Source organism: Pristis pectinata, chromosome 14 (genome assembly GCF_009764475.1).
Source record: "Pristis pectinata isolate sPriPec2 chromosome 14, sPriPec2.1.pri, whole genome shotgun sequence".
NCBI lineage: Eukaryota > Metazoa > Chordata > Chondrichthyes > Rhinopristiformes > Pristidae > Pristis > Pristis pectinata.
This window is the reverse complement of record NC_067418.1, coordinates 48400742-48423232: the sequence shown is the minus strand read 5'-3', so window position 1 is coordinate 48423232 and position 22491 is coordinate 48400742. Positions and strand designations below refer to the sequence as shown.

At 48.2% G+C, this 22491-nt stretch overlaps 1 protein-coding gene across 12 annotated transcripts in view; it reads right to left on the bottom strand.

Moving 5' to 3' along the window:
• Positions 1–22491, bottom strand: part of LOC127577687 (lysosomal acid phosphatase-like) — a 281423-nt gene that overhangs the window by 225977 nt on the left and 32955 nt on the right. For 3 of the 12 annotated variants that reach the window (XM_052029122.1, XM_052029116.1, XM_052029112.1), the window contains exons 3-10: positions 21134–21220; positions 18997–19149; positions 18023–18121; positions 12590–12685; positions 11784–11916; positions 8960–9048; positions 8435–8538; positions 7239–7414 (exon numbers count right to left, since the gene is read on the bottom strand). In XM_052029122.1, the coding sequence (XP_051885082.1) occupies positions 7239–7414; positions 8435–8538; positions 8960–9048; positions 11784–11916; positions 12590–12685; positions 18023–18121; positions 18997–19149; positions 21134–21220 (937 nt within the window). Of the gene's footprint in view, positions 1–3743; positions 4767–7238; positions 7415–8434; positions 8539–8959; positions 9049–11783; positions 11917–12589; positions 12686–18022; positions 18122–18996; positions 19150–21133; positions 21221–22491 lie in introns of those variants that run through there. The other 9 variants (XM_052029123.1, XM_052029117.1, XM_052029113.1 and 6 more) reach the window with 7 other exon arrangements.

Genomic DNA, 22491 nt, shown 5'->3' with positions numbered 1-22491 from the left:
GAATCAGTTGCCAGCTTAAGCCAGGCTGGAAGATCTGACATCCTTGCGGAGGGTACAGACCAGCAAGGTTCACTTCAGCACTCATTAGGGTCCGGTGTTGTGTTTTACAGGGACGGTTCTGGCAGTGGCACTGAGTGTGTGCTTTGCCCTGTCGACCGTGTTGGGGATTGTCCTGTGCTGGCACTGGAACCGGAAGACCCGACGACTTCGAGTGCCGACCAGCAGCGACGAGCTGGCCTGACTCTCGGTGGCCTTACTCGGGCCGGACAACCGGGAGGAGTATTGACCGGGCTCGACGTCAATCCATCCCGGGCCAAGGGAGGCTGGAGAACTGGAGATGTGAGATTACGGACCGATAGCTGTGCCAATGGCTTGTGTGCTGCTGTGTTCTGGGGAGGGTCGTTACAGCCAGCCAGCCCGCTGGCTTTTATAATCCCCAAGCCTTGCAAACGCACTGTCTGCCTTCTCCCCACAATCCTCAGTAGCGTTGTCCTGTCCGTCAAAGTTTTGGTTTTAGAGTGCTCGTCCACTTCGTGGTCTCTTTTTCGTCACCACCTCCAGCCCCATAACCTCCCATCTTCACCTCTACCTCTGGTCCAAAGCCTGGAATCCCACCCAATGCTTCCCCCTCACTCCTGACCCGGGAGCCTGTGCACACACTCCTCGCCACCGGTGACGGTGGCTTCAGCCACAGAGAATCCGCACTCGCCAGTTCATCCCCCACTTTTCCTCTGGCCTCCCTTTTCGGAGGCTTGTCCTTTGCTCAGAAGCCACTTTCCTTAAGCCGAGGTGAAGTGTCTGGGCCTGTTTTTAAACGTGAACCGTGTGATTGAACTGCCGCTTGCCCGATCTGTAGCTGCACTCAGAGGTACTGCCCCTTCCGTCCTCTGTGCACGGGACACTTCAATCGATGGGACCAAATACTTTCTGCAGTTTCACAAGGCAAATATTGCTGAAACTGTGATTTCAGTTTGAACTGATGTACAATGTTGTATTGTGGAAATGACTTTAAAGCACGTGGCTCGAATTGGACAGCCAGCACTGTTAAAATGGACAGAAGGGCCAACTCCTTGCTGAGAATTCTGCAATGAAGTAATTCTGCAGCTTAGCTGCTTTACTGTGGTTTCCCCTCCAGTATTTGATTTACTCATCCTTGGGGAGCTTTTGAGCCAAGTCAACTCTGTGGGATCCTGACTCCCGACCGGTGAGTGGTCACTAACTCAGCCCCACTTTCACTCGCCTCTCCCCTGCCTCCGACTGCAAGTAAAAGCTAGGTCTGTGCCCATGTTGCTCTCACTGAGCCCAGTTCAATGTTAACCTTCATCTCTTCCCCACGGATTCACCCTGAGCTTCTGATTATCTCCAATATGTTCTGATTTTCTTAAAGTTTAAAGGAGTAAAATCAGGAAGTGCTGTTTCTTGTGGAGTACCATGGATCTGAAACTCATGGAATTGGAACTGAGATCTGTAGATAGTTGTTGGGTAATGATGTTGAGGGAGAAGGAGTGAAATGTTGAGGTACAGGTTAGCCTAGAGTCACTGAATGACTGCCCTGGTCCTCTGATGAAAGCTTTCAACATATTAACCAGACCTTCAATCACTTCTTAAATCTTTGTCTGTAATTTGTCTTGCCCGATCAAATTCGATGAACCGTGACCTAGAGTCATAGTCATACGGCACGGAAACAGGCCCTTCGACCCAACTAGTCCAAGCCGACCAAGATTCCCATTTGCCCGCGTTTGGCCCATGTCCCTCTATACCTTTCCCACCTCTGAACCTGTCCGAGGACCTCCCGAATCAATCTCCGACTCTGTCCCCCAACTCCACGTTTTAACCCCTCTAACGTCACCTTCCCTCCCAATATCATCGGAACAGCCCACGTCCCAGACGCACGTGATGCCCTGTATGATTGTGACAGCCACCCCTCCTCATCTGTTTGACGTCCTCTTCTCCTCCGTCGTTGAGCTGGATGGGACCACCTCTGAGCTTCGAACCAAACCGTCCACTTCTCCCTGCACCCTCCCCCCCCCACCCTGTTTCTGTCCCCTCCCCCACTGTTCCCATCTGCCCATCACCCACCCACTGGGCCCCTCCCCCACTGTTCCCATCTGCCCATCACCCACCCACTGGGCCCCTCCCCCACTGTTCCCATCTGCCCATCACCCACCCACTGGGCCCCGCCCCCACTGTTCCCATCTGCCCATCACCCACCCACTGGGCCCCTCCCCCACTGTTCCCATCTGCCCATCACCCACCCACTGGGCCCCTCCCCCACTGTTCCCATCTGCCCTCCCCACCTCCCTTATCTGGTTCCAGGCTCCACCTTCCCCTCCTATCGCAGCCCTCTGTCGCCTCCACCAATCACCTCCCAGCCTCTGTCACTACTCCCGCCCTCTCCTCCACCATCTGCCAATCAGCCCTCCTCACCTGCATCCACCTATCACCTGCCAGCTCTTGCTCCGCCCCTTCCCTCCACCTATATATACCGGCTGCCTCCCCTCTATCTTTCAGTCCAGGTGAAGGGTCTCCACCCGAAACATCGACTGTCCATTCCCCCCCCCCCCCCCCCCCACGGATGCTGCCTGACCCGCTGAGTTGCCCCAGCATCTGCAGTCTCCTGTCTCTCTAACCAATTGTAGCTCCTCTCCCCACCCCTGCACCGTCTTACCTGGTACACGTGGATACGTGAAGCCTCTCGAGGCCGCTCCACCGTTCACTAAGGCTCCGGCTGGTCTTGATTGCAGCTTCAACCCAGCAGTCCCATCTACCCCTGAGCTTAAAAAGGGTACCCAGCCTAACCCACCTCTGGCACTGGTTCTGTAACCCTGAGATCACTGCTCTCCAAGTAATGTCTACATATGTCGAGGGTTTCAGGCAGGAAGTTCCAGACTCCTACAACCTCCTAGATGAGAACATTTTTGCTCAGCTCCCTGCTAATCCTTCTAGATCTCTGCCCCTTGGTTTCTGTTCCCCTCTGCTGAGCTTTGAGGATGAGAACCAGATATTGTGAAGTCAATGACGGATAACTTTGAATATGATACACGACATCCTTCCTTGGACGGAGACCAGAAGCCAATGTCATATTGGAAGTTTTATCTATGTCTCTCGCTTGTTACTTTTGTGTTAAAAGCACTTTAAGAAACTTGGTAATCCAACAGTCTGTTCTGCTAATTTGTGTAAAAACTTGATTTGCACATCACAGGACCTGCTGAGTGCTCTCTTACTCTCTATCAGAAGCTACTGTTGTTTTCCCTTATCAATGCCTTGATCTCATCTGCTGAATCCCCTGGATTAATAATCATGATAGAGTGAAAGATATGCTCAGCCATGAGGTTACAGGTTGTGGTGGTGAACGTTTCTGCCGATGGTTGACAGCACCATGGTGATGCCCAGGTTTGAGCCGTCAGATCTGTACCGAGTCCATCCCATTTAGCATGTTTGTAGAGCCACACAAGGTGGTCTCAGTGTGTCGACAGTCCTGTCTGTGCAGGGACTGCAGTGGTCACTTCTTCTAATGTTGTGACAGACACATTAATCTGTCACAGGTAGATTGGCGAGGGTGAGGTCAAGTCAGTTTCGTATTTCTGCTGCCTTGCAATATCCTTCACACCATCCTATGCAGAAACCCCATAAACTAAAAGTGGGAGAGGCTGCTCCAGCTGCCAGACTGGATAGTTTTACCAATTTTAGCCACTGTCACCACTGCAAATAAATAAGGCTTGGACTGATACACAAGGCCGAGAAAAGCAATGTTTATTTGCAAAAAAAAAATACAAAATGCCGAGATGATCGCAGGCTCATTGAATTTAACTAGCGATAGAAATGATTCAAAAGTGTAGCAGAAATAAAAGCCCCACAGTCAATAACCAGAATTGGAAGGTGCCTGTCCTCCGATCAGCCAGACCTTGGGTGAGTTGTGCTTTAAATTTGTGTTGCCCTCTCTCCCTCAGTTACCTGTACTCAATCCTCTTTGCTCTTGGAAGCTCCAATTATCTGCAGTGTCCACCAGCTATGGGGGGAAGGAGAATTGTACACTTCCGCCATCCTGTGTATGAAAAAGACGTGCACTCGAATTTTCCAATTTTGTCCTGTGTTGTGGAGGACCCGTCCCTTCCAAAGGATGAACTGACCTCCGTGTGATTGTTGTTATTGAGATTGTCTGATGAAATTATAGGTTTAATTCTGAAAGGGCAGCAATATAGAACAATGACAGCAGGAAGGACGTCATAATGGCTTCCCATCAAGTTGCTCCAATTTTCTGATATCCAGTTATACAAGTGTTAAAAATCTTCTTCTACAAATATTTTCACTCTAGATTCCCACCAATACAAGCCTTGGGGAATATGCAGGTGTCCAGATAAATAAGCTGCTTTTAAACCTTCACTTTCGTCAGAAAATTGCCAACAAGTTCAGAAATTAGATCCTGACCTTAAAGGCGGCAGTAGTGAGCTGTCTTTTAATTCGTACACCAGGCAGCTGGTTAAACCACCTCAGTGTAGCTCACGCTGGAGACACATCTAGACCAGACTGGGTAAGGATCACTAAAAAGTCATTTTGTTTTTTTTAAATGACATCCAGCAACTTCACTTTCCTTCCTAGCCGTTTGGTTGCGAGTCAGAGCAAAACAGCAGGGATGCAGGCCCTTTGACCCAACCAGTCCATGCTGACCACAGTGTCCCAAGTCTAAGTCTCCCAACACATCCAGTGGTACAAACCAGTACACACATTGGCCAGACTTGATGTGTACAAATCACTGAACCAGCAGTCTGAAAAGAATGAATTTGAGAGAGAGGATTGGCTTTGGAGAAAGACAGGAGAGTGATGACAGCAGAGGGGGACCTCCTGGTGGAATAATCTTCCCTGAGAACTTGCGTTCCCCACTGCTGCAAGCAAGTGGCTGTAGAATGACTGCAGGTTGCCTCTCCCCTACACTCGGCCTCCCAGCTGTGCAGAGACAGTGAACAGGGGTTGTGCACGGTGAGAACTCTCTCAGCATTGGCACTGTTACCTCACTATTCTGATTGCTCCCACGACACCACAGAGGTGTTGAAATTTCCAGGCCAGATTTTTCTTTTTTTAAAAAAAGCATATAAAAATCAAAATTTCCAAATGAAAAGCAGCAGTTAAATTTCCTAATGGAAGGCGATAGACCCACAGGGACGAGCGTTTACACTGGGCATAACTATTCCCAACAGAACACATGTAACTGGCACCCAACATTAGTGCGGAGACCGAGCCAGTGGGCTGCAGCCTTGTGGAATAGCTACGGGACAGAGTTCACTGATCCTGCCCAGCTAAACAAAGCCATTAGTAAAGAATCAAGCACCCACATCCAATGCAGCGTTTTAAAATCTATGTTCCCCTTTCCTCAAGCTCTCTTTTTCCAACCAGTGCTCCCCTTCTGCAGGAACTAATGCCCAAAAGAATGGAGGTAAAACACTGCTCATTGCACAGATCAAAGCCAATCTAAAGTAAGCCACCTCCTCTACGGTTACACTGCTCCCAATCCCACGGTATCTCTTGATTCCATGTCCTGATCAGATCAAGGCCCTTCTCGGGAGGTTTTCGTTGTCCTCGGCCACTTTCCGGTAGTTCAGGTGTCGATCCTTGCCATGGAGACGCAGCAACATGGCCAGGAGGATGAGCACCAGGAGAAGGCAGCAGCCCACAGCCAGGCCCAGGATCAGCTCTGCGGGGAGAGGGACGGAGCAGAGTATGGGGTGGGGGGGGTGGTGGGTGCCGTAGTATTCCTCTGCAGACCACGCTACTCAACCTAATGCCAGCCCCCACGCACCTCGACAGACTCTCCCCCCGCCACTTGGGCCATGCGAGCAGCTGCCAGTCTCAGCGAGTGGGCAGTGAAGCGGCCCGCTTGACCGGCACCTTGGGGAGGAGCGGTGGAGCACGGGGAGGAGGTGCAAATGGGAGAGCAGCGTGGGGATAACCAGGAGGGAGAGACTTTAGGCAGGTCCTCCCAAACTGAAGGTCACAACCCAATTATTTAACAAAGGGAGAGGGAAAACAGAAAACAGCCAGTGACGGTGGTAGGAGGGAAAATGCTAGAATCCATTATTACGGAAGTGTTAACCTGGGAAATAATAATGGGATTGGGCAGAGTCTCCATTTACCATCTTATTGCCTATTTGAGGTAAAGGTCAAAGTCGAGTTTACGGTCACGTGCACAAGTCCATGTGTGCACAGGTGCAATGAAAAGCTTACTCGCAGCAGCATCACAGGCGCATCGCATCAGATAAGCAGCATTCACGAGAACAAACTAAATATAAATTCTACACTAATTTTACAAGAAAGAACACAATTAGAACAAAAACAAGACGTCCATTTTAGTGCAAAGTGGTCCTAGTGTTGCTAAACTGCAGTGATTAGGGCTGTGCCGGTTGGTTCAAGAACCAAGTGGTTGAAGGAAAGTAGCTGTTCTTGAACCTGGCGGTGTGGGACTTCAGGCTTCTGTACCTCCTGCCCGATGGTAGCTGCGAGCGGATAGTGGGGCTCTTTGATGATGGATGTTGCCTTCTTGAGGCAGCCCCTTCTCTAGATACCACCGATGGTGGGGAGGGATGTGCCCGTGATGTATTGGGCAGAGTCCACTACTCTCTGCAGCTTCTTATGTTGCTGCACATACAAATTGCCGTCCCAGACCGTGATGCAACCAGTCAGGACACTTTCAACCAGCAAGTCAATAAATAAGGGCATACCTGGGAGCGTGGGGTATTTGGACTTTCAGAAGATTGTTGATAAGGGGGGTCAACGCACGAGGTTATCAAATGAAATGAGAGCACGTGGGGGAACGTAATGTGGGTCAAGCGTCCATTAATGGACAGAAAATAAATCAAATCATTTTTGTTCTGGGAGGCTGTTTCAGGACACACCAGCCCCGTCCCGTCCCGTCCCAGTCCCGTCTCCATTATCACGCAGCCTCCACTCACATTAAAAGGGACATGATTGGTGCTTCTCTCTGGGCCCTTGCTCCCCCACCCCACCCCACCCCACCCTCACCACCCATCCAAAATACTGTTGACGTTGGGCCAAGGGATCACGGTTCGGATGCACGACACTGGCACTCCCCACTGCTGGGGCCAGCTCTAACATCATGAACCCGATGACGATCCTCATCATCAGATTGGATGGAGGGCAACCAATGATGAGACCAGAAAAGGACGATCCCATCTATCGCACCAGGGTCAGCTGTTATTAACACCACAGCTGTGTCAGAACCTTACCTATTGGGACGTGGTTACCGGTACGGCCACATTCCTCATCCCAGTCATCAGGTATCACTCTTTTGGCGATCTGGATGAACTTGTCCAAGGGACACCTTTGGGTGCAGGCTGGGATAGTGAGGGGATATGGTGCAGAAGAACTTTCATTCCTGTAGTACATCTCCACAGTGAAGGACCTGTAAATGCCACGGGCACACTTTAGGATAGGAGGAGGTCATTTTGCACTTCCTAACGATTAGCCTCTCTGCAGATGAGGCTTTGGGGGGGTGGGGTGCGTGGGAAAGTTGATTTGTACACATTTGAAGCTTGCGCCCCTCTCTCCCCAACACTGCTCCTGGTTCTCTTTGAACCAGCTCTGCCCATTTCACCCCAAACCTCTGCAGACCAGATGTACCTTGTTGTGAGCTCGCACCTTATTGCACTGCACTTTCCCTGTCACTGTGACACTTTACTCTGTACTGTTATTGTTTTTACCTGTACTACATCAATGCACTCTGTACTACCTCATTGTATCTGCACTGTGTAATGAACTGACCTGTACGATCAGTTTGCAAGACAAGTTTTTCACTGAACCTTGGTACAAGTGACAATAATAAATCAACACTTTCCCACACTCATCCCAACATCCTCCACTCTATATCCCCTCCGGGCAGGCACGGTAGTGTAGTGTAGCACTTTGTGTTTCGATGTACATGTGACTGATAAAGAGATGTTATCAATCAGCTCTAAATTTCCTCACACTCCCTCTCCCCATGTCCTGGTCCCCCTCACTATCCACTTACCCAACTCCTTCCCTACAGTCTGGTCACTCCCCCAGACTGTCCCCACACCATCCCCACATCCTATTTCCCTTCTCTCTCTCCCCCACACCGGACACTGCTCATCCTCCTTTAGAACACTCCAGCTCAATAAACTACTCCTACATACCAGAAATCTAAACTGTTTCTTTCTCCACACATGCCACCTGACTTGCTAAGTATTTCCTGCGTTTTCTGTTCTTCTGCTTCATAGGCGTCTTGGTTTTGCCCCAGGGCTAAGATGGGCGGGCAGAGTCTCAGTGCCTGCAGATCCTGCCCAAAGAGCTGAGACCCTCCCCTGCTGTCAGCGGGCAGATCAGGCCCCAACAAACAGGCTCCTGGTGAAGTGGAGCTTGCAGTGCCAGTGTACTGAGCGTACCTTTCTACAACAGGACCTACCCGTCGTCCTCCAGGTACAGCTCGACGATGTGGCAGGCAGCATAAGTGGGAGCAAGGCTGTAAACACTCAGAGCCATTTGAAGAGCTACAATCGTTGTGTCATGCTGGGAACACATTAATATTGTCGATAATTATTGAAGTCAATTTTACACGCACAACACTCAGACACACACAAAGACAACACCTGCACAAACAACCTGTCTTGTACATAAGGTGTCTTGTATTTAATACCACAGATTATGCATTTTTACGTAATATCATTGGCCAAATCCAGCAGTTCCAGGTTACCGCACCAAGACCACAGTAGGACACGGTACCAGAAGGGAGCCTCCACTGAGGTTGGCAGAGCTCTCCTCACCCTCACAGGGGTGCTTGACCCCCTTCAGTGCAGGGTGTACTTAACATCGCCAATTGTGCTATCATTTATTAATGGTGACCGTATGTATTTAAGAACATGGAACATGCGAGGATCTGTGGCACACTGAATGCTGCCAGCTCTAGCACCTGAACACGAAGAGGACTCACCGCCGAGTACACCATCAGCTTGGGACTTGGTGTGGGAGATGTGTTCCGCGACTGTTCAATATTTTGGAGAATTTGTTTCAGGAGCACACCTGCAATAACGACAACAGCAAAGCAAATGGGAGATGGGGAGAATCGACAAGTCAATCCAGGAGCTGTTACCAGTTCAGTCACATCACGGACCACTCAATGCGCAGGCACTGAGCACAGGGAGGCAGCCGTGCCAACTGGGAGGGGGTCAGTGTGGGGAGTGCCCACAGGCGGGTCGGCGTGGGGGGGAGCAGACCGTCCGCAGACGGGTCCATAGAACCATACAGCACAAAACAGGCCCTTCGGCCCACCATGTTGTGCCGTCCATCAAACCACCCTCACACTACCTAACCCCTTCCTCCCTCATATACCCCCCATCCCACACACCTCCATATGCCTATCCAACAAGCTCTTGAACCTGTCCAATGTATCTGCCTCCACCCCCACCCCAGGCAGTGCATTCCATGCACCAACCACTCTCTGGGTGAAAAACCTCCCCCTGACATCTCCCCTGAACCTCCCACCCATAACCTTAAAGCCATGCCCTCTCGTCTTGAGCATTGGTGCCCTGGGAAGGAGGCGCTGACTGTCTACTCTATCTATTCCTCTCAATATTTTATATACCTCTGTCATGTCTCCTCTCATCCCCCTCCTTTCCAGTGAATAAAGCCCTAGCACCTTAAGCCTCTCCTCATATTCAATACTCTCCAATCCAGGCAGCATCCTGGTAAATCTCCTCTGCACCCTCTCCAACGCCTCCACATCCTTCCTATAATGAGGCGACCAGAACTGAACACAGTACTCTAAATGTGGCCTAACTAGAGTTTTGTAAAGCTGCATCATCACCTCGCGGCTCTTAAACTCAATCCCGCGACTTATGAAAGCCAACATCCCATTGGCCTTCTTAGCTGCTCTTTCCACCTGTGAGGCAACTTTCAATGAACTGTGAATATGAACCCCCAGATCCCTCTGCTCCTCTACACTGCCAAGTACCTTGCCGTTTACCCTGTACTCTGCCCTGGAGTTTGTCCTTCCAAAGTGTACCACCTCACACTTCTCCGGATTGAACTCCATCTGCCACTTGTCAGCCCAGCTCTGCATCCTATCAATGTCCCTCTGTAAGCTCCGACAGCCCTCCACACTATCCACAACACCGCCGATCTTAGTGTCGTCCGCAAACTTACCAACCCAGCCCTCCACCCCCTCATCTAAGTCATCTATAAATATCACAAAAAGTCAAGGTCCCAGAACCGATCCCTGTGGGACACCACTAGTCACTGCCTTCCAATCCGAGGGCACTCCTTCCACCACAACCCTCTGCTTTCTACATGCAAGCCGATTCCTAATCCACACAGCCAAGCTTCCTTGGATCCCTTGACCTCTGACCTTCTGAAGAAGCCTACCACGAGGAACCTTATCAAACGCCTTACTAAAATCCATGTAAACCACATCCACCGCACTGCCCTCATCAATCTTCCTGGTCACCTCCTCAAAGAACTCTATCAGGCTTCTGAGGCAAAATCTTCCCTTCACAAAGCCATGCTGGCTGTCCCTAATCAGTCCATGATTCTCTAGGTGTTCATAAATCCTATCCCTTAGAATCCTTTCTAACAGCTTACCCACCACAGACGTGAGACTCACCGGTCTATAATTCCCTGGACTATCCCTATTACCTTTTTTGAACAAGGGGACCACATTCACAATCCTCCAATCCTCTGGCACCATCCCCGTAGACAACGAGGACTCAAAGATCCTTACCAGCGGTTCAACAATCTCCTCCCTAGCCTCTCGAAGCAGCCTGGGGAAAATCCCGTCAGGCCCCAGAGATTTATCTGTCATTATTTAACAACTTCAACACATTCTCTCTTGATATCTACAACCTCGAGAACATTACCCCTACCAGCACTCCCTTCCGCATCATCAAGACCCCTCTCCCTGGTGAATACTGAAGAGAAGTACTCATTGAGAACTTCTCCCACTTCCGCCACCTCCAGGCAAATTCTCCCACCTTTGTCTTTAATCGGACCTACCTTCACCCTAGCCATCCTCCTACCCTTCACGTACTTGAAAAAGGCCTTGGGATTTTCCTTAACCCTAACTAGCCAAAGCCTTTTCATGTCCCCTTCTAGCTCTCCTCAGCCCTTCCGTAAGTTCCTTCCTCGCTACCCTATATTCCTCACGGGCCCTGTCTGAACCTTGCTGCTTATACCTCATGTATGTTACCTTCTTCTCCCCAACAAGTCGTTCTACCTCTCTCGTCACCCACGGTTCCTTCACCCTGCCATTCCTTCTCTGCCTCACCGGGACATATTTATCCCTAACATCCTGCATAAGATCCCTAAACATTGACCACATCCCCATGGTACATATTCCTTCAAAAAGGACATCCCAATTTACACTCCCAAGTTCTCTCCTTAGAGCCTCATAGTTCGCCCTTCCCCAATTAAAAATCCTCTTGTCCGTGACAATTTTAAAGGTTATGGAGCAATGGTCACTGTCCCCCAAATGCTCACACCCCAATAGATCCTTCACCAGTCCCGGTTCATTTCCTAAAACTAGATCTAACATGGCATTCCCTCTAGTCGGCCTGTCAACATACTGCGTCAGGAATCCCTCCTGGACACATTTAACAAATTCCGTCCCATCTAAACCATTGGCACTAAGCAGGTTCCAGTCGATATTTGGGAAGTTGAAGTCTCGGCGTGGGGGGAGCAGAGCGATCTCCCAGTTTCCTCACATCCTTTTACCACGCCCACTTTTCCCTTCCTGGTCCCAGCTTAAACCCGAGAGAACTCACCTCCCTGGAGCCGCGATTTCTCTTCTCGCTTGTACAGTCTGTAATCAACGTCGATGCTGAACTCCTTCAGTGTTCGCATGCGCTCCATGACTGAGGACGTCACCCAGGAAGGCACGGTTTTGTTGTGAAGTTGCTGCCAAGGTAAGATGGGCACTGAGGTTACGTGTTGGCACAACTGGTCCCCGGCTCAGCCAGCAGTGCACATTCACCGCAGCGGCACAGAGTCCGGGTGGCCACAGTACCAGAGAAGTGCCTTTGGAGAGCTCGCCGGATCCTCGCACAGTTTGATAGTGATCCAAAGGTTCACAAACCTCACAGAGGAAACTGCTCCTCATTCCAGTCTTAAGCAATCGATCTCTTAGCCCAATTCCCCATTAAAGAGAACATCAGCCCAGCATCTTGAAATTTCCCAGATTCCCGCTGCTTACCCGTTGCATCAGAGCTCTTTACTTAGCCCCATCCCCTCTTCACTGTCACGTCCAGGTAACCAAAGTCCGATTTAAAAACCTAAATCCAAAGACTAAGGGCCAAAGTAGTAGCTCTGGATGTGGAAGGAAGGGTGTGCAGATGCCTGCGTGTGTGTGTGTTTGAATTCCTGTTCATTCATTGTTCTTTTTAAAAAAGAAGATTGCAGTTTCCAAAGACGTACGGTTTAGGAAGTTGTGGGCCTGCTATGTCGGTGCCGGAAGTGTGGCGACACTTGCGGGCTGCCCCCAGAACACTCTACGCAAAAGATGCATTTCACTGTGTGTTTCGATGTACATGTGACTAATAAAGATGTCTTGTAACAAGTCCATGGTGCTCACCTCACATAACAGGGTGTCGTAAATCAACCAAACGTATTTGAATGACATCTGGTCCCTGGGAACCCCAGTGGCGTTAGACAGCATGGCCAGAAAGTTCTAGAGATGGCAAACGAGCAAACATTATAGCAGAAGGAGTATCAGTTCGTTGACAAAAGATACAATCGTTGTTACACCACTCTTGGATACACTGATCCAGGATCAGGTATCCTCAAAGAGCTCAGAATTCCTTCCAAAACCCTGACCTTTAATTATGACCTTCTCCTGACTGTTCCTGTAAGGGAACCAGTAACCAGACTAGAGACACAGGAGACTACAGAGGCTGGAGTCTGGGGCAACACACAAAACACTGGAGGAACTCGGCGGGCCAGGCAGCATCCGTGGAGGGAACTGGACGGTCGACGTTTAAGTCGAGACCGTTCACCTCGACTGAAAGATAGAGGGGAGATGGCCAGTATCGGGAGGTGGGCGGGAAGGGGTGGAGCAAGAGCTGGCAGGCGGTAGTTTCCTCGACTCCCTTGTCTGCTCATCCCCCCCCCACCCACTGCTCCCCTTCCCCGGTAACTGAAAGAGGTGTAACACCTGTGCCTACACCTCCACCCTCACCACCATCCAGGGCCCTTGGTACTGCTGTCCTTTGAGCAGAGGTCGGGCTTCCAGAATGTTTGGTCACAGGCGGCATTGGAAATTATGAAGCGCTCAAGTGTGTAGCTGTAGAGAGAAGCTGTTCCCAGTGGCTGAAGTCATCGAGTCACAGTACAGAAACAGGCCCTTCGGCCCACCACGTCCATACTGACCTTTTAGTCCATTTACCCTAATGCCTTTTGCCTGAATGAGGTCCATATCCTTCTATGTCTTGCCTATTCAAGTGCATGTCTCGAGGTCTCTGAAATGTAGTGACTGTATCTGACTCAACCACTTTCTCTGGTTCCAGATATCAGCCAGCTCTGTGTAAAAAAAACTTCCCCCTAAAATCCACTTTAAAACTCCTTCCTCTCACCTTGAACCTGTGACCTCTTGTTTTCGATACCACTACCATGGGGAAAAACATTCCGACTTTCTCTGCCTTTATCAGGAAACCTGCAGCCTCCTTCACTCCAGGGAAAACCAGCCCGGCCTATCCAATCTCTCCCCATAACTAAAGTCCTCCAATCCAGGTAATGTCCTGGTGAACCAAAACTGCACACAATACTCCGAGTGGTCTAATCAGTGTTTTGTAAAGTTACAACACAACTTTTATCTTCCATATCCCCAACCTTTGCCATCCACCTTCTTCACCACCCTACCTACCTGGGTTTACACTTTCAGAGAATATTGAACTTGAACCCCTAGGTCTCCCTGTTCATCAACATTCCTTAGATCCCTCCTATTTACCTGTACCCGTCCTACCCCTATTTGACTTCTCGAACTGCATCACCTCTCACTTGTCGAGATTAAATTCAATCTGCTAACGCTCTGCCCAGGTTTCCATCCGATCTATACCTTGCTGTAGACCAAGACAACTGTCCTCACTATCCACAACGCCACCAATTTTCATGTCACACACAGACTTCCTACATTCACATACAAGTCGTCAATATATGATCACCAACAACAAGAATCCTGCGGTTTACCCCTGGGCACAGGCTTCCAATCGGAAAAGAAACCTTCCACCACCTCTAGCTCCGATCACCTGGCCAAATTTGGATCCAATTAGCCAGCTCACCTTGGATCCCATGTCCCTTAACATTTTGGACCTGCCTGCCATGCGAGGACTTTGCCCATATTAACTTGCTAAGGTCCACATAGACAACATCTACTTCCCTGCCTTCAATTTTCTGTTACCTTCTCAAAAAACTCAGTCAAATTAGTGAGGCAGGATTTCCTCTGCACAAAGCCACGCTGACTATTCCTGATCAGCCCCCGCCTTTTCAAATGTGCATAAATCCTATCCCTTGGGAATTTTCTCCAATAATTTCCCTGCCACAGATGCAAGGCTCACCAGCCTGTAGTTCCCTGCTGCCCTTCTTAAACAAAGGAACAACATTAGCTATCTTCCAGTTTTCTGGTACCTCACCCGTGGCTAATGAAATGTAAAAATCTCTGTCAAGGCCACAGCCATCTCCTCCCTCGTTTCCCATAGCAACCTGAGATAGATCTCATCCGGCTCTGAAGATTTATCAACCCTAATGCATTCCATGACGATTAACACCTTCCCCTTCTTAACACTGACATGTTTCAGGCTATGAACATACCTCTCCCTGAACTCAGCAGCTCCATGTCCTTCACCTTGCTGAATATGGATGTGTTCATTTAGCACCTCACTTACATTCCCTTGCTCCACACATAGATAACCCTTTGGTCACTAAATGGACCCCCTCTTTCCCCGACTACCCTCTTGCTCTTGATATACTTATAGAACGGCAATACGCAAAAGACACTGTTGAGTAAGAAAAGAGGCAACATGAAGAAAAAAAAGCATTTTTAAAAAGGCGCAAGGTGTTAGGGTTTAGAATACATTGTACAATGTTGTGGATACAGGTTCAACAGTAGCCAATAGGAAATTAGAAAAATAGAGAAAAATCTGTAAGGATATATAGTAAAACCACTGGCTCTTTGAAAGACCTGGTGCAGACATGTTGTGCAAGATAGCTCCTTCTCTGTTCCGCACCACGCGTCATTCTACAACAGGCAAGGTGACAGTGAGGGGCAGTGACCACTTACAAAGGTAGGTGCATCGGTAAGCAGTAGAGGCGACACAGAGTCTGCAAAAGGAGATAGACAGCACGCGAGTGGGCAAGAGGCAGGCAGACGGAGTGTAAAGCAGGAAAATGAAAGGTTATTCATTTTGGTCGGAAGGATAGAAAATGTTGAGAAAATAGTAAAAGACGGTGGTCTAAAGAGAGACGTCGAAGCCCGTTACACAGAGTTATTGGCAGCTGCAACAAACAATTAGGAACTTTTTGGACACCTTTGCCTTTATTGCAAGAGATGAAAAGGAGTTTGGCTACAATTGTGGAAGGCACAGGAAAGACAATATCTGGCATACTGTGTGCAGTTTTAGTCTCTATACCCAGGGACAACCCATACCCTATAATGTTGAGTAAGTTTGCACGGCCTTAGAGACAAAGTCATGCAAACTCACTGGATTTGTTATGGGATGTGGGTTTTCTTACGAGCATGGATAGAGCAAGATTGCCACATAGACAGAGTTTAGGAAAATGAGCGGTGATCTCATCGAGGTTCTGAGAAGGAATGACGGTAGATAGGGAGGCTCTTTCCAACAGCAGAAGAGTTTAGAACTAAGGGCTGTAAACTCAAAATGCCTGGTCAGCTAATTAGACCGAAATAAAAAGAGGAAAATCTTCCTTTGGGGTTATAATTTTCCATTCCTGAGAAATGAGGATACACGTTCATTGCATATATTGAACAGTGAGATTAGGAGACTTGAACGCCAGGGAAGGCAGTTCTGGAGCTGGTCGGCATGTTCCAGGTTTGCCCGTCTCTGTGATGCTAAACAGAGGATGCGGCGATTTTAAGAGCTGCTGTGGCTCCAGCACACTTTGCAAGTGCCTTTGAAGGTGGAGTGGTCACCTGTTTACCCCGAGGTTTCACCTTCCATAACAAATGCCTCTGATCTTTCCTTTCTTGAAGTGAAGGCTTCACTTCAGTGTGGCTGGCAGGGGCCTCGACTGTCAGCTTCACTTCTTGAATTTCTGTTCTCACCTCTCCCCCATCTGTGGCAGAGTCACCACATGACTTGCTTTCGTGTTGAAGTGAATTACTCTCCGCAATCTCCAGCCCAATGCATCCACCAAACTGTTCTCCTCCCCTTTTTAGCATTCGGGGGGGGGAACCATTTCCTCCATAACACTCTGGTCTCCACCACCTTACCTTCCTTTAGAAGCACAGGAGATGCAGCACTGGTCACCTCCCAGTGCTACTCCTTCTAGGTAAGGTGGCATTTCAGCTTAGATTTTGCTCCTAATGTAGTGCCTTCCGCGGATGGGAGACCATACGCAGCCTGGGTAACCAATTTGCTGTTCTGTGCTGTGTGGTTCTAACGCTTGCCACGACCAGATTTCCAGTCACTCTCTTAACTCTCAGCCCCAAACCTCTGACACGTGTATCCGACACCGATCCCGATGAAACTCATCACAACCTTGAGGATCCACAGCTCAACTTCTGATTCAGGGCTTTACAGCTGCGCCAACTCACCATCCATACAAGGACAGAATACCGTGGATGTCGGAAACCGGAAATTAAAAAAAAACAGGCAAACGAATTGCGCAGCAGGTCAGGCAAACCAATCTATGGCAAACTGACTTAACCTATCAGGTTCTGACAGGTCTCGGACATTAGGTCATTGACTTGAAAGTTTAAATGCCGCTCTCAACACGAATGGCATCATCTGCTGAAATTGAACGTGAAGTTCAATAATTTAACAATGACCCCTTTTTATTCGTAGCAGCAGTTAGCGATGATTCCAGTATCCCCATTTGGTCCTCCTCTCGATCTCCCTTTCCATTCCTCATCCCAATACTACCCTTCAATGACAAGCAGTCCAGATGAAGGGTCTCAACGCCAAACACGGACTGTCCATTCCCTCCACAGATGCTGCCTGACCTGCTGAGTCCCTCCAGCAGTTTGCTCTTTGCTCCAGATTCCAGCACCTTCTGTCTTCAATGCTTCCGACACTACACAAACATTCCCCGATCTATATCTCTATTTCCACCTCATGAAACATCATCAGCTTAAAACATTGGGCCAGAATGTGCCCAAATCTTCCAGAGATTTGGAAGTGAAGCATCACAAAGTATTGGTGTTGGTTTACTATTGTCACTTGTACCGAGGTACAGTGAGAAACTTGTCTTGCATACCACTGGGGTGGTCAGTACCAGATCCGGAGGCAGAGCACAGTTGTACTGAGCCGAGGCCCAAACACACTCGTATCTGGCCCTCAGCTATTTGCCAACCACGTCTGGCATGGGTATCCTCCCCCGTTCACTAGAACGGAGTCATTGACCTGATCCAAAAAATGTAGGTGTATGGTTTGGTTTTCCCTCATTCACTTCCAATTAATAGTTTCATTGATCAGGTACTTTTTTTTTTAAATTAACATCTGAATTTATTTTTAAATATCTTTGAATAGCAGTTGAAAAAGCCTTTGACAACACAAGCTGTGAAGTCGCCATTAAGAAGGTCCAGGGCAGGACTTAGGATCTCAAACACATTGCCACCTCATGTCGGCTCCACGTCATGGGACACAGCAAGGCCTGGAGCTCCCTTCGACCAATGCCTCACAAAAGGATGGTGTGACCATGGGCGTCACACAGTACGGGCAGGTTGTGCACGATCCAGCCTGATAACCAGTGTTTCACTCTGCACAGATGCTGCCGGAATCGTTGAATAGCACCAGAGATTACGATGTACATCTATAGTATGCGTGATATGTACCTTGTTTAGCTTCACCATCTTTATGTATTCATCAGTATCCTCCGTCTCCGCAATCAATTTTGTGTAGCGAGGACAATCCTTCATTGGGTATAGAAGGAGCTGAAATAATTTAGTCTTGTTCAGTTCCAGAGAAAGATACATACACGCATATACACACCTCTGCATCAATGAAAGATACATACATACAAACATCTATATGCGCACACACAACACTGGCCCCAGTGCTAGTGAAAGGTACACACACACACTCTGGCCCAGTGCTAGGGAAATATACACAATCTCACACACACACACAAAACACTCTGGTCAGGGCCAACGGAAGATATATACACACAGACACATATATGCAAAACTCTGACCCCAGTGCAGAGACAGACACACACACACACACACCACATTCTGGCTCCAGAGCTAGTGAAAGTTATACACACGCAGACACATACATACAACACTCTGGCCCAGTGCCAGTGAAAAGTATTTACGTGCATTCACTGACTGCCATCTGTCTCCATAGAAGATACATAAAAGCACAACTCTGCATACAGACACACAGCCCGGACTGGGGAATGTAACACAAGGGGCACTTATCTGCTCCGATGCAACAATGGTACAAGGTGCGATACCCCTAATACCACACAGCCACCGTTAACATAAACGACATCGCTCCTTACAGAGTTCCAGTGTAACATGCAAAGCTCCTGTTGATGTCAGTGTAATGCCCATTAATCCATACACCTGCACCACCTTTCCTCCCCAGCGCTGCAGAGCTGCGAGTAAGAGGCACTGCTCTGGCCTTCGCATGGACTCCCAGCATCACCATATATCGTGCACTGGAGTGGATTGGACTGGTCCTCTCCCCTTCACGCTCCCCTCAGAAAGAGGACAATTTGAGTGGCGCTGCTCAGGCCCCTGCATCCCCACACTGTAATCAAAGCTGGACAGCTGCTCCTCACTGCCAGTCCTCTGACACTTGCCTTGTCCTGTTCCACAGGCATCGTATGCACAGGAATCGGTTGCCACCTCAGGCCAGGACGGAAGATCTGACGTCCTTGCGGAGGGTACAGACCGGCGAGGTTCGACTCAGCACTCATCAGAGTCCGGTCAAAATCTGTGCTCCGAACATAAATCTACAGCAAAGAGAAAGAAGGTGCAAATCACCAGGCATCGGACCGAGCAGAGCAGGAGATCTAAAAAGAATATAGATCATGCAAATTTGAAATAAAGCTCAGGAAATGCTGGAGTGTAGGCAGCAGGTCAGGCTCGTGAACTGCAGCTAATCTGTCTGGAGGAGGAGTAAATAGAGGGACAGGAATGAAAGCAGAAGAAGAAACAAGGCTGCAACCACGAGGTACAAAATACTGCAGATGCTGAACAATCTGAAATAAAAGGACATTGGAAATACCCTGGTTAAGACACCCCTGGTCTGTGGAGAGAGAAAAACGGGTTGATTAGTTTTCATCAGAACTTGTTAGTTCTGACAAACTGGAAAGGCTAATTATCTGAACTTGTTGAACTCACTGTCGAGTCCCAACGGCTGTGATACACCCAGCTGGAGAATGAGATGCTGTTCCTCGAGCTTGCTGTGGACTTCATGGGGGCAGTTACGAGAGAAGATTGGGAATGGGATGAAGAATTAAAGTGCCAGGCATCTAACAGCTCAAGGATTACCCAATCCAAGCTTGTGGAACACCACCTCAGTCTCACATAACATCTTTTCCAGTTTGTGGCAGGATTGACCAGTTCTGATGAATGGTTGTTAATCTGCGACATTAACTCTATTTTTCTTTCTCTACAGATGCTGCCCGACCTGTTGGGCATTTCCGACATTCTTTTAATTCAGATTTCCAGCGAACGGCGTGTTCTCTGTCTGACAGGTCTCGGCTGGTCTCCACTCTTCCAAAGTCAATCATTTTGTTCTTTCCGCACTTCCCTGCAACTTAAAACATCACTTGCTACCGTTCCCTACTTCAGAAGTAAAGGTCTTCAATCTGAAACGTCAACTCTTTTCTCTCTCTCCACAACTGCAGCCTGGACAGATATTTCCAGCATTTAGAAGAGAAGACATTTAAAAGAGAGTTAGCTTTAATTTGGCATCATGTGACACTTGACAATTTTGTTGCAAGACCCCTCATTCCCAAATCTTGGCCGAGTACTCAGAACAATAATGTTCTTGAGAGTGCCTCCAAGACTCATTCCGGAGAGGCAGTGTGGCTGAAGAGACACCTGTCTGAAGACAATTCCTTTTCTAGTTATTAGCTGGATTTTAAATAGTCAACTTACTCTGAAACCCGGCAATTGAAGGACTTGTTCTGGAAACAAGGTGGCACCATCTGACGTGACAGGACACATAGTAAAGTCACCTGGGGCTGCCATTGTTAGGTCCTGTGATCTTATGAATGGGTTAGAAGAGATCCATTGACTTTTGTATGCAATGTTCGTGGTTCCACCTCATTGCCAAAAGGACGTTATAGTGATCCAGCTTTGAGAACATCCTCAAAAGCAGCTTCCACGATTATTAACAGGTCAATGAGACCCCAGTTGTTTATACTTCAAAAGTGCCTTTGACAAAGTAAAACATCACAAGGCACTTCCCAGAAGCTTTATAATGAACCGTCATTGAGTTTCTAGGCAGGCAGAGGTTTGGTGCAGTCCAATTTAATTGATCTACAAGTTATTGCATACTTTATGAAAGGCACAAGGCACAAATACAATTCACCAGCACAAGGCAGCTTGCAAATCGACAGTGTAGCAGTTAGCGTAACACTATTACAGCACCAGCGACCTGGTTCAATTCAGTCCACAGTCTGTAAGGTGTTTGTACGTTCTCCCTGTGCCTGCGTGGGTTTCCTTCCACATTCCAAAGACATACAGGTTAGGAAGTTGTGGGCGTGCTACGTTGGTGCCGGAAGCAGGTCGACACTTGCGGGCTGCCCCCAGAACACTCGACGCAAGAAGATGCATTTCACTGTGTGTTTCGACATACATGCGACTAATAAAGATATCTTATAAATCAAAATGTTTACATTTGGTCTCTTTCAGTCAATTATATCCAAAGCTAAATCAGAATCTCAAATTGGCTGATGCAACCCACCCCTTCACAGAGCAGCTCACCTCACGTCCGTCATAAGAGGAGCTGAGGAAGCCGCGGTAGCGATTTCGCAGATACTGGCCCAGTGCGTAGTGCTGCCTCATCCCAACCTACACAACAGAAGCAGAAAACCCAGTCGTTACGAAAGGAGAAAGAGCAGCAAAGGTAAACCCAGAACCAACACAACAGTGAGATTCCACATCTTGGCCGAGTACTCAGAACAATAGTGTTCTTGAGCGTGCCTCCAAGACTCAGCTGAAAGAAATGCACCTCCTGTCATTTTGGAGAGGCAGTGTGACTGAAGAGACACCTTTCAGTTTGAAACCCAAATCCAGTCCAACGCATCAGCGTATCGATGACTGGATTTACTGTAATTGCCGAGCTCTCCACTCGTTCTCCCTTGGACTTTTACACCAGTTACATCCACTCACACTCCAGAGCTAATTTTTTTCTTTAAAACACTTCACTAGCCCAAGAGCAATGATACACTAACACACTGGTGCACACGAATTTGGTGAAGGTCACATTGACATCAATCATCTAGAACAGGTTTTATTTTCACCATACTTAACTAGAAGTTGATACCTTCACTCTTAAATACGATGACACAAAAGCTGTGCTTCATTAACAATATAGGTTCAGTTTAGATTACTACTGAACCAAACAGTGTCAACAAATGGTTCCTTGTTTAAAGCACAAGCAATTGTGACTGTTGTGTTTATCAACATAACTGACTTGAAATTTTACAAATGCATCTCTATCATTAAACACTGAATAGTTTAAAATCAAAGTTAAATTGAAAACTGTGAGAGTTTGGTCTCCCTACCATTGGAAGGATAGATTTGCAACAAAAGGCTCCACCTAATTTTTTTTTGGTGGTGGGAGATTGTGGAGAGTGCTGGGGGGAGGTGGGGGAGCTGGGGTGGCAGGGGCAAGTGGTTGTTCGATGAGGAGAGATTAAAACAGACTCTGCCTAAATTTAGATGAATAGGGGTGATCTCACTGAAACATACAAAACTCTCAAAGGATTTGACAAGGTTAATGTGGGGATGAGGTTTCCCCGGCTCAGGAGTCTAGAACCCGGTTTCACAGTCTCTGAATAAGAGGTCGGCCTTTCGGAAGAAATTTCTTCACCCGGACAGTAAATTGACTTTTGTAATTCCCAACTCGAGGGCTATGGAGGTCGTTGGATTAGGGTCCGGATTGTTGTTTTTATTGTGTTTTTCCTTGTAGTTTTAGTTTACTTTACACTTGCTTTGTGTTTGTATAATCACCTGTTTATCTAGAAACTTTTCATAGTATAATTGGTTCTATACTTCTGTAGTTTCTTTGTCTGCGAAGTTGAAGTGTGATTCAGTCAGTACCCGTTGAACTGGTTTTG